This window comes from Podarcis cretensis (genome assembly GCF_951804945.1).
Source record: "Podarcis cretensis genome assembly, chromosome: 7".
In the NCBI taxonomy this organism is placed as follows: Eukaryota; Metazoa; Chordata; class Lepidosauria; order Squamata; family Lacertidae; genus Podarcis; species Podarcis cretensis.
The window spans coordinates 44775008-44787864 of record NC_137176.1 but is presented as its reverse complement, the minus strand read 5'-3'; the positions used below and the strand labels follow the sequence as shown (position 1 = coordinate 44787864).

At 42.9% G+C, this 12857-nt stretch overlaps 1 protein-coding gene across 1 annotated transcript in view; it reads right to left on the bottom strand.

Moving 5' to 3' along the window:
• Positions 1–9971, bottom strand: part of LAMA1 (laminin subunit alpha 1) — an 87386-nt gene extending 77415 nt beyond the window's left edge. Inside the window, exon 1 of the mRNA XM_079982830.1 lies at positions 9781–9971. Coding sequence (XP_079838956.1) covers positions 9781–9865 — 85 coding nt within the window. The 5' untranslated portion in view covers positions 9866–9971. The remainder of the gene's footprint in view (positions 1–9780) is intronic.
• Between the last annotated feature and the right edge of the window lie 2886 nt (positions 9972–12857).

Genomic DNA, 12857 nt, shown 5'->3' with positions numbered 1-12857 from the left:
ATGGGATTTACTTCCAAGTATACATATTTAAGATTGCACAGTTAATTCAGAATATTCACACATTAAAAACTGAACAATTATTCATTCTTAATGTTTTAAAAGGAGTTCAGCAAAAGGCAGTAACACCAGTAACGTAATTCCATTTAAGTAAAAATGATGACTGAAGCTCTGAATGGTGAAGTGCGTGTTTATAGAAGTCCCACATAAAATGTGGCTGATTATGGATATAATTTATGTGAAGTGCTTCGAATCCTTAGTGTGCTATAAAGTGCTCTGTTTTATTGGATTAAACTGCTACGGTACAGTTTTTACATGTGGTTCCAATAAAATGTGATGAATCCTCCTTCTCAACATGATACTAAGAAATAACAGTGGAATTCTCAGCATGATAAGAAATAAATAGATACAGTATGAATAACAGATGATTTTGGATATATTAGGATCAAAGGGAGGCAACGAAATTAATCTTGCTCCGTGTGCAACATGGACATAGAGGAGGCACCATCCAATTTGCAAAGCATTATGCAATCCTTTTGGTAAACATTCTGAAACAGCTAATTCCCAAGAGGAAGCAATAAAACAATCTGCTGCTGCTCAAGCATTTCTGAGTTTAAGGTGATATTACTAAAGCTCCCAGTCTAGACCCTTTCAAGTTACTGGCCACAGAAACCCCACAGAGAACTTCCCTGTCAGTTTAGCAATCACCACAGACTGCGGACCATAAAGTAAAGAAAACCCCCAGCATATGTATGCAGATAAAGCAGTGATGAGCACAGCCTTATCTCCCAAGATAAATATCATGAAATATTTCAGAGTTTATGGGGGCGGGGGGGGGGGGGGGAGATACAGTGCTGTGGCAGGAAAAGGGTCATTATTTCAAAAGGTGTTTTCTCAATCAAACCTGTTTTTGAAACTTACAAAACAGTAAGTGACCATGGGTTGTATCCAACTCCTCTGGACCTTGTTTTTTAAAGAATAAGGAACCTAGATGGAAAGGATGAAAAAACTGAAGGCTCTTAATTATTCTTTGATATACAAAGTGAAGATTCTCAATGTCAATACAACGATATCATTTTGGCTATAAGGTAACTCATAGTGGAAGAGTTCTCACAATCTGATTTGCACATTTCCAAAAATAAAGTGAATACTTCAGTATATCAAAGGATGATGAAGCGATCTCATATTGTAGCACTTTTTCTAGTTTATATACTACACTTCTTTGTTCTCTCTGGAAGATATCAGCATGGAGTGCATCAAGGACAACAGCTGTGGAGCCCTTCTTTAAAACAAAAGCAACGGTGTTGAGGCTTTTGCTTCTTTTTTAGGATAAGCCCCCCCCCCATTTAAAACCTGTAAATGGAAACCTAGTAACTAATATCCTGGTGGACATAGACAAATGTACATTATTTGTTGATGGCAAGGAGATTTTACGTTAATCTTTAGCCTGCTTAGGACAGCATTCACACTATTCTTCTGTATCACACATACCTTTGCACTGTACAGGCAAAGCAAATACCTATTTTGCTTTACCTTAGGCTGAAAACAACTCTGGTTCACTTTCCAAGCCATGTTGGGTTCTAGCCCCATGTTGGGCCAAAGATTCCTGCATTGCAATGGGTTTGACTAGATGACCCTTGTGGTCCCTTCCATCTCTGTAATTCTATGATGACAAGATGGTAAACAGTAGTAGAAAGCTAGAAGAGGATCCTGAACTAGCTTACAAGTGGTCCACACCAGGCTCAAGTCAAGCAACATTTAACATCGTATCAAGGAGCCAACAGAAACAAACAAAAAGTTTGTTTCCCATAAACAAAGCAAGTTTGCACTCTTACATGTCTCTCAGTGGCTCACAGACAAAAATATGGCTAACTTAGCCCAATAGCCTGTCATATCATGTCCAAAGGCTGTGAGATTATAACTAGTTTAACTACCAAAAATATCAAAGACACCAGTAGGATTTGGAACACATTGTTATGCACATGGCAAGGGGGTCACACTGTTTAAATGTAAAACTCCAACTCAAATGTCTATGAAAGGCACTGAACAGCCCAGATGGTGTCCATAAATTTAATTTTATGCCTCTCTCTTTTTTGTTTAGGAAGATCTGCAGTTTTTCCAACCATGCCGTAAGTTGCATAGCAATTGGTTGAGCCATTAAAGTTACGGTATTTCACCTTCAACCTTTTTTTCCTACATTACTCCTAGCAAGTGTTTTAACAACCACATTTCCTCTTCCCACCCACTCCCTTCTATTCCATATGTATACCCATGATAGCTCTTGGTCAGTATTAATTTATAATGAAATATGTTCCTTCCAGTTCTATCCCTTTGTTCTGAGATCCCTTTTTCTCTTATCCATACAGCTTACTTGTGTGAAAATATATATGCTTAAAATGTATATGTGAGAATATTTAAGTTTACCTTGGGCCATGTAATAGACCTGCAAACTAATAATACCACTTCTTAGAAATTGCTTTTCTAAACTGCTCAGTGTGCTTGACATACATCAATGCAGTAAGACTGATAATCACCTTTCAACAAGGTTACTGAAAAGGTTAGGGAAAGTGCTATAAATACCCAGGGTCAGTTTAAGGCATGATGGGAAACCATGGTTTCCTTATTCATACACCATCTGGAAAAAGCTTCAGGCTTTCCTGTATTTCCCCTCCTTTCTCCTCCACATTCACACACAAGTGGAGACTGAAGATTTTAGCTTAACTCGTGGCTACTCTGATCAGTTTAAGCCAGCTATCTTCAACCTTTTCATATGCAGGACCCACTATTAACCACACTGTGCATTGTGGGAGCCATTTCTTAATATTTTACTATATATTTGCATAGTGGTAGTGCTTTTGTTGCAATCTGGATCAGGCCACAATCCACTAATGGGTCCTGCAGTAGTGGACTTAGGTATTTAAAATTTCAACAGCGCCTTGCGCAAGGCCAAAAATTGGATCCCTCCCTCGCCTCTCACCTTCCGTTCTGCTCAGTTCACTAGATCATAGTTATGTTGCCCTGCGATGCCCCCAGGCTCAGTGCCCTGTGTGGCAGAACCAGTCATGCTGCCCTAAACCCGCCTCTGTATCCTGATCTGACAAGCCACCTCCGGGTCCTTATTTCCGACAAGCAAGGATCAAACCACGGTTTACACAGCTGGTTTGTTCCCTAAGGAAAGCAGAAGTGCACAAGCCCAGGGCTCACCAAGGCTCACACATGTAGTAGGAAACCATAGCTTCTCATTATAAGCAAACTGCAGGACTCTCTGGAAGCACTGGCAATAAGCTGATTCTTGGTGCTTAAAAAAGTCCTTCAATCAGCAATGCAGAGGGGGAAATGCTCAATTTATAGGAACATTTCCCCCTCTGCATAGCTGATTGGTGCCTTCTTAAAGCACCAAGAAGGGGCTTCAAAGGGCCTCCTTGAAATCACCAATCAGTATACAGTGGTGCCTCGCAAGACGAAATTAATCCGTTCCGCAAGTCTCTTCGTCTTGCGGTTTTTTCGTCTTGCGAAGCACGGCTATTAACGGCTTAGCGGCTTTAAGAAAAAGGAAATAAACTCGCAAGAACTCGCAAAACGTTTCGTCTTGAGAAGCAAGCCGATAGGGAAATTCGTCTTGCGAAGCACCTCAAAAAACGGAAAACTCTTTCGTCTAGCGAGTTTTTCGTCTTGCGAGGCATTCGTCTTGCGGGGCACCACTGTATCTGCAGTCACAGCAACCTCCTTTGAACTTTGACAGGTTTCAATTATCTGGTGTCATTATGACATCAGGTGATTGATATGTGTGTGTGGCCCTACCCACCTGTCAAAGTTGACCAGTGGGGGATCTAGCATTCTGCCTCTGCATTAATACCCTAGTCAGTCCTAAGTATTTTTATTAATCTGATTTACACCCAAGTCTATTCCATGTTTTTAGAGCAACTCCCAGCAGTTTTTCTTAATGATAATAGCTATTGTGAGGCAGGGAGCCAATAATTTAAGGAACTCAAGACGTTTAGGGGGTAAAATAAGAGTAAAATAAAAACATTATTAGTCTAGTAGCCATTATATGTTGAAATCAAATGCTCCCAAAGAACCATTTTTTAAGCATGTACCCATAATATGGAACCATGGTGAGGTCTAAGAGGATTTGACACAGCCACCTTTCTGAAGCTAAACAGGGTTTGAGTCTGGCCGGTACCTAGAGGAGAAGCTGCCTGGGAACCCTATGCTCCCACCTCTATTTCCATGATGGACAAAAGGACACTGGCAGAGGAAGGGAGTGAGGTGGGGGCAGCCCGCCCCAGGTGTTATCCCTGAGGGTGGTTGACATCGCCGTGCCACCCCACTGGGATGCTGGCTGCAGGCGGCTAGCCCCACTCCCACGGGGCTCCAACTCTGCAAAAGGATACAAATTCACTAAATAATGAATGGTGTGTGGTTATATCCCTATATTACAGATGGGGGTGGAAGATTTTGGATTTTGGTTCACGGTTGAGCTAAGATTTCTACTAAATACCCCTCAGGTTACATGTTAAAACATTAAGATTACACCCGTACCCATAGAAAAAGGAGATTTCTGGGTCAAAGGCCTGGGCAGATACGCAACCCAGTACTGCAGCAAACACAATGACTGCAGATAGTAAAAACTGTTCTGCTATATTGCAAACATTTGTGATCACATTAAAAACATACTTGCTGGCTAGAATCAAAGGAAACTATGCTTCAGAATATGGTCATCATAGCTAATGTTGTGGAGTTACTGCATAATCAGCGTTTTTAGCAAGGCAATGGCATTCTTACGTCTTAAAGCTCCTTTGTTTGCTGTCAGGAAATATGCACCCACATAATGAAAAGCAGGAAATGCTGAAGAGACTATTTCACCCAACATTATTTTCAATGGTAATCAAGCACATATATTTTGGCTGTCACCAGCAACAGGTTTCATTAGGTAATGGAAATGACTTGAGTAGCTGTCTTAGTAATGCAAGAAACTAGGTTTTGTTAATTTTATGTTATTTTGAGTTTCAGCTGTGTTTATCTTCAGCAAAAGCAATGTAGGCATTTGAATTTTCCCCACATTCTTGGGATTGCTTCTGGATTAGCATCTTCAGATAAAAAAAGGAATGCTGCATTCTGTAAACCAGTTGCAATGATTTGATAGCCACAAAATTCCAGTAATGGGCAGACATGCTTATCTGTTATCTGAATGAATGAAAAGTGTGGTCTTCTGTGCAAATCATAAAAAATGGGGAAGGTTTTTTTCCCCCCAGAAGAAAACTGAGAAGTTGCAGTGTGTATTTAAAGGGAATAATCAAGACTCTTGATTGTAACAACAGAGGCTCTGGTGTGGACTCAAAAACTCTCTCATGTGCACACATGATTCATATATATATTCCCTTTAATTTCAGTGGAGGTGCAACTCTGCATACACATTACTTGTACATGCAGCATAGGCGAAGCGATTAGGAAAATGCTATGTGTATACTTCAATGCACATATGTGGTCCAAGATAAGGTTGAATACGCATATTATCTGGGGAAAGAGGTAACATGCTTTTACCTTGATACTCAGGACCTGAGTCTATCTTTGCTCAACTCCATTATAATGACCCCAAAGAGACAATATATAATTGCGGCACTCAGCAATTAAGACCATTCATGCAAAAAGGTTGTGCTTTCTGCCTAACCTTGAATATATGAGAAAATATTTTGTGCTGGTTATGAAATGCTTTATAAACAACTGCCTTCCTGTTCACCTATCTGATGCCAGTTCAGGAGTGGCACAGGAAAAATGAAAATAAAGACTGGCACTTTATGCAGACAGTCACTTTATACAACTCATCACAAGGATACGGAGCTTTCATTGGGCACTACAGAAAGGAGGATGAAGAACAGTCTTCTCTCTTGACTCAAAGTCTCATATAAGATTTAAAGATGATTACAGAGGCACCAGATATCAGGCTGTAAGAGCTTAAAATTCTTCTTGCTTGTTTACAGGTCCATAAAGTCTTTGCTTTCTAGTTTGTTTAGCAGGGTCAGTAAGTTGTCTGTTTCCTCATGTCTTGCCTCATTAAGAAGATAGCCCAGAGATGCAAATCCCAGATGACACAAACCACGTGATGCATCATACCTTCTTTGTAGGATATTGCTTAACTCATTTCCTGTACAGCACAAAAACCCATCACTGTTTTAATGTTATCAACAGAAGTCAAATAAAGATTTCAGCAGATTCTTATGTGCCAACTGCTATTTTATCTGGGTCAAATTTATCTCAGATTAGAATTTTGACCAAGAAATGTTCACTTATTGCTATTAATGATTACAATTTTCAGTTCCCACATGCGGTCATCTCTAAAAAAAACACAGCAAATAAGTACCCAGAATGCCAATGGGCGTAACAGCTAGAATGTTTCCGGAATTGTCATGTCCAAATATGTCTAACAACTTGTTGGATTTATTATGCCTATACACTTTTAAACCCACCCTTAATGTAATTTGAAGAAACAACCAGTGCTTCTTTCTTTCACTACACATTCAACACTATTTTTCATGTTATGTAACACCTACACTACACAAAACTTGTGATTCTCCAGATGTTGTTCAACTCCATCTGCCATCAGCCCCAGTCAACATGTTCAATGGGCAAACATGGGAGTTGCAGTCCCACAAGTTCCCCATCTCTGCAATAGAGAAACAACTGCATTTCCACTTTCACACGTGGTGCCATTTCTGGTTTGATACAAATACAGCGGTACCTTGGGTTAAGAACTTAATTTGTTCTGGAGGTCCGTTCTTAACCTGAAACTCTTCTTAACCTGAGGTACTACTTTGGCTAATGGGGCCTCCTGCTGCCACCGCGCTGCCGCCACCCGATTTCTGTTCTCATCCTAAAGCAAAGTTCTTAACCTGAGGTACTATTTCTGGGTTAGTGGAGTGTAACCTGAAGCGCCTGTAACCAGAGGTACCACTGTATATCAACCATGCCTTTAAAGTGGGGATGCTCCCATACTCACTATTAACAGCTTAATGCACATAGCCAAGGTAGATCTGTATCCTTTGTATGTGACTAGCAAAGAATTACAAAATAATGCGGGATCCATTTAGGCAAATACAGCCCCCCAAGATTCCACTGGTGCACAAAACATATGCATTTTACCAAAACACATACACACACTACTCCTTATGCACTAGTCCAGAGCACCCAGCTGCTTAACAGTGCTTGCGATGGTGATTTTAACACTGCCTTGACCATGTGCTACATATTCGTCTTCATCTGTCCTTTCTGCTGTGCCTTATACTTTATTTCATCACACTTGCAGCTCTACCAGACTAATTGAACTGAGGCCCCAGGGCAATTCTTTTGAATGGGCTAATCTGTCATTGGTAAAATTGAGAGGAACTGGCTCATAGGTAACTTCAGCTGGCCCTCTTGCATCTTTTAACAACTCACACAAATGATTTATCCATATGAGCAGGGAAACTATGGAAGAGGGAACTGGAATATTGTACATCAGTTGCTGGAGTAGAATTCTGAAAATGTATGTTTCCATTCATGGAAGCTGATCCTTAGTTCTCAATGAGGTTACTAGTCCAGCATTAGCTCACACACTGGAACACATGCCTCATGCAGAGCTAATGTATGTGCCAGCCCCAATGCTTTAGAGAAGACATAGCACTAGGGTCTTTATTGTGTGTCAATAAATTAATTAAGGCTACATTCTTATACCAATTTACCTCACAGGGATTAAGTTTTAACGAGGCATATATAGGATTGTGCTGTCAGTTAAAGTATTCATGCAATAACTAGCAAAGCAATTATGACATCAGTATGACCCAATGTGACCTTTCCCTATATTATGAGTAGCCAACGTGGTTGCCTTGATGCGGACTACAACTCCCTTTGTGCCTGGTGATTGGTCCTGCTGACTGAGACTGCTGGGAGTTGGAGTCCAACAGCATCTGGATGGTGACACATTGGCTAACCCTGCATGACTAGTAGTGTGCCAATGGATGAAAGAGCACATTTTGCCACCATCATGATGGGAGACACAGATAAAGCAACATATGCTTCCAGCCTGGCTACAGATTGCCTCTTATGCCTTCCTAACTTTGGTGTAGAAATTCTGCCAGAAATTTAACTCAGTATGCATGAATGCAATCTCTGCGACTTACAATCTGCTGAGAATTACTTCTTTCATATGTGATACACACTGCAAAAACGTCGTGTTTCTTTCTCTTTTTTTAAGGGTTTCCAGCCATCATAGACACAGAATGTACATATTAATGAATTTTCCCAAGCTCTGTTTCTCTCACCCTCCAGCCCCAATAATAAGGCATGCCATCATCATCTACTCTGAATGGCTGACTACACACTTGCTTCAGCGCCACACAAAAGCAGTTTGATGAAATGTGTCCTTTCCCTGGGACCCCATAGTTCACGTGCATCATTAGTCTGGGATGCAGTAGCCCTTTTGCAGCCTGTGGGTGAGTGCCAGATCCTATCTATCTAATTCTCAAAGTGGCTGGAAGCAAAAATCGAGAAACAAGGCGTTTGGGGGCAGGGAAAAGCCCAGCATCCTCCAGGAGATACAATGGCAAGTGAACCCCTCCTAGCAGTCCTGAATGCCTGACTCTGTCCATCCAGAAAGAAAAGAACAGTTTGAGGAGGGAGGGGTAAATCTGTCAAGTTTGGCTGCTTGTCCTTGTTAGCAGACAATGAGGGAGCATTTGTGAAAAGCATCCCCCCCCCCGAAATAATCACATGTTGATCTGGAAGCAGGCCAACAGCATCAAACAGTATTTAAAAACTTTTAAAAAAAAAATGCCAAGAAAGTTTTTCATACAAAAAAACCGTAACAAAGAAAATCTCTTGAGTTCCACCCAAATGTGTAGGGGGAATCCCAAACCAGTTGATTTCCCCCTCACTTCAAAGCCTTCTCCCTACCCCTAAAAAAGTTCCATCTGCCACAAAGCAAATCGGCGGCCCCTTCATCCTCAACAGCTAAGGCGAGCATTGGAATCCACTTCACCGCCAGCAGAGGAGATGAAAGAAAAGGCAGGGGAGGAAAAGAGAAGAGGGGAAGAAGTGGGGATGCAAATTGCAAACAGAAAGTCCTGGAAGAAGAAGAGAGAGGAGGCGAGAAAGCCAAACGGGGAGCCATTTGGAAAGGCCAGGGGAAGAAGGAACCCTGCCACAGCTGGGGCAGAGGACTTTGACTCACACCAACACACATCTACAAAAAGTGCAAAATAAACCAGAGACGCGCCCCGCCAAGTCTCCCATAGTGGCACCATCTGCTTTCTTCAAGCGAGACAAGAAGCTACATTCTAAACACGTGGTAGCCAGACAATAATGGCTCTTATTTATTTTTAATCTGGTGGAATCGCCAGGGGTTTCTCTCCCGAACGAGAGAAATCCCAATGCAGGCTTCACGTGCATTTTTGCCCCTACAAGAACCACGTCCCTCGGGCAGCGCTCCTGGGCAGCCACCAGAAACAGGCTGGTCGCACCTTGCCCGGCTCGCCTTTGCAAACCACCCAGAGGACGTCGAAGTGAGGGGGGGGGGAGTGGCGAGGAATGCCTGAAGGCGTCGCATCCTCCAAGTGGGAAACCCCAGCGAGGCGGCGGGGCAGGAAAGCCGGAGTCCATTTTTGCACGTGTTGCAACGGCACCCTTCGCACGTGCTCGGCCGGCCACCCCCACCCCACCCGGCACTGCCATTCTGAGGCGCCGCGCTAAACCTTCCGCGGGGGGGGGGGCAGGGAGTCCCTCAAGTCCCGTCCGGCGCGGCTTCCTCACCTCGGAGCTGGCCGTCGGCCACGGCGAAGAGCAGCGAAGCCAGGAGCGCCAGTTGCCAGGAGGAGCAGCAGCAGCAGCAGCCCATCTTCGTCCCCCGGGGATTGTTCGCCGGCGGCGGCAGCAGCTCCACAGGTGGAAGCGCGGGAAGCCTCAGCCCGAGAGGAAAGTTTCCCCGGAGCCTTTTTGTTGCTGCTGCTTCGCCCAGCGCGCCAATCCCCCCCCCTTCCTCCTTCTCCCCTCCCTCAGCCCACCCCTTTATTGCCGCCCGCCTCTGCCGCCCCCTGCGGCAAGTGAGCCTTCCGTCCCTCGAAAGCGGAGAGAGGGTCGGGCAGATACCATTCCCCAAAGGGCGGGGTTCTCCCAGAGGGCTCGGGGCTGGCTCCTCCTCTGGGAACCCGCGAGTCAAGAAAGCTGCCCTCCAAAGGCTCCAGCTCAAGATTCCCAGGGCGGTGTTTGGACTACCCGAGCCCCTTCCCAGCCACAGCGTCGTCCCTTCCCTCTCTCCATCTCTCCCCCCCCCCACTCCGCTCGTGGTTCGTTCCAGCAGTAGCTGGGGTAGGCGCAGGGGAGACACATTCTTGAGCCGCTCAGAGCTATTTTAAGCCGACGTGCCGCGACCCCCCCCCCCCCAAAAAAAAGAGAAATCTCCCGAGGAAACAAGAACAATGACTGTAGAGCCGCTTGCGTTTAGTTACGTTGCAAGCTTTGCATTCAACTCAAGGAATCCGTTGTGAGACAGGGTGTTTTGAACAGGAAGAATATGCTCTATCCTATCCATGTGAAATGCCCACCCCGGGACATCCTGTGTTACAAAGGAAAAGTGGCATTTGGTGTTGGAATGACGCTTTCTATAGTCTTAAATCAGGATAAAGCCAGTGAATACATGGGGAGGGAGACAGAGAAGTATTCATATACAATGTTCATTTAATTCCACTGTGTATCCGAAGCCATAACAGAAAAGTTGCTCTCTCAACTTGGAGCTTGATTTGAGCTGCAATTCAGAACCAGAACTTGTTTTCACGTTTGGAAGGATATCCACAACTTATGAAAAGTGCATTTTTAGGAGTGCACCCCAAAGTTGGCAGTTGCACACCTGACATTAGGGGGCAGAGCTTTGTAAATTAGCTGGTGGAGTTCTGATGTAGGCTGATGGGCACCAGCGCCTCTTTATAAATTAAGCAGCAGGGGCCAAATTTAGGGGCAGGCAGGGCCCAAGTCTGAGGTGCCTGGCTTGGGATCAGGGAGCCTGCCACTCAAATCTCACATTTCTAGTACCAACATTTTATCTTCACATTTAAAGCTGACAACACCTTTTTAAAAACCTCATTGCCTATGCAATACCTAGTATCATGAGTGATGGTGATCCAGATACATGTTGCCTTCTATAACAAAGTTAAGCCATGCATCATAGTTGTGAAATGGGCTACAACTGTGATAATAAAGAAAATATTCTAAATATATTAAGCCAATAGAGTGAATGTGATAGATGCTCCTTGCCTAGGGTGCTGTTTGATGTAGGAGCAAGTCACAGCCACTCCACCCATCATCGCATGTCCTGATGATGGGCACCCTTAAATTGCCTCTTAAGATTTAGAATGCATTTCTATGAAAAATTTGAGTTGGGTAGACAGGAAGTAGGTAGTTACCTGAATACTCACTGAACTTAAAACTATGGTTCCATGTAGATCTTTAGCATGAGATAACTATAAAAAGTTGGATCTGAATGGAAACTCAGTGGTTGAAAAAAAATCAGTCTAAAACAATAGATGAACCAAGACAAAGCTGCAGAATATGCATTTATAACATGGTTCACATGTTCATGGAAACTGACAGTAAACCACATAAATGTTTCTCCATTTTGTACCTTATTATATTATTAGGCAGAGACAAGGAGCAGTGACGAGGTATTGCAAACTGTCCCCTTCCCTCTATGAAAGTTTATTGCTCTCAGATGCAATACTAGATGATGATTCATTATCACTACTGATGTACCATTCAAATACCAGAACATTTAATGGCTTCTGGACATTTAATGGAATCTTATTTTGCATTAGGTGCCAAAATACCTTGCACTGGCCCAACTTGTGGTTAAGAGGGAAGCTGGTTTTCTGACTGTGTCCCCATTATATTGGGGGGTGCTTCAGAATCCTGTCCAAAATATATTAGGTTGCGATTCTGTTAAAGCATCTGTGACAATGAAATTATAGATTTCTACATACTTTCTGGTTGTGAGTTGAAAGGCATTGTGAATCTAATCTGAAGTAATTCTAGAGTTTGCTTTAAGATAATTTCATCACTAAATTTGCCTTAGTGTTTGATGACCTGGTATCTTGCTATCTTGATGAGTAAGAAAAGACAACTTGCAAATGTATTCAGTATAAACTGAAGGCTGGGTAAGGGGGATTTAGTAATTTATAAAGATTGTGTTTCTGTGTAAACAAGATCTGTTGATTAGAGTCATGTTACTAAGAATGAGAAACATGTGGAATCAGAACCTAATTAGGAGTCTCAAGAGATATTCTCTTGCTGACTTTTATCATCAGTCTCTGCACTGAGACAAGTAAAAAAAAAACTTTTCAGGTGTGCTTGAGTTGCTATCACTGACTCAACATTTCAGCTGTTCATTTACCATGACAATATTCTTCTATCTTTCATCTCCTGCCTAGCGGCTTTGAGTGTGCTTCTATTTAAGTCTTAATTTTAAACGCAGCAGTACCACACCAATCTCATTTGGGATAGATCAGCCTCATATAACCAACATGTGTATCTCTAATTAATGCATGAGGGGGTTAAGACCATAGAGTAAACTGTCCTGCCAGGCTTAGCTATGTCACACACCCTCACCTTTGGGAGGAAGGGATACTAAGCTCTTTGTTATCTCTCATTCCACAGTGTGAATCCTACCTGTAAGGAGATCAAAGCTGCATGCTCCAAGTTCAGACCATGTGGCTTTAGCAAGCCATCTTTGTGTTTCTATACCAATAATTTAGAAACATTTACCATTTTGCAACTAAGTTATACTGCCAATCTTTTCTTTCTGCCGTATGGGAAAGCACATGAATCTGACCTTTGAAGAA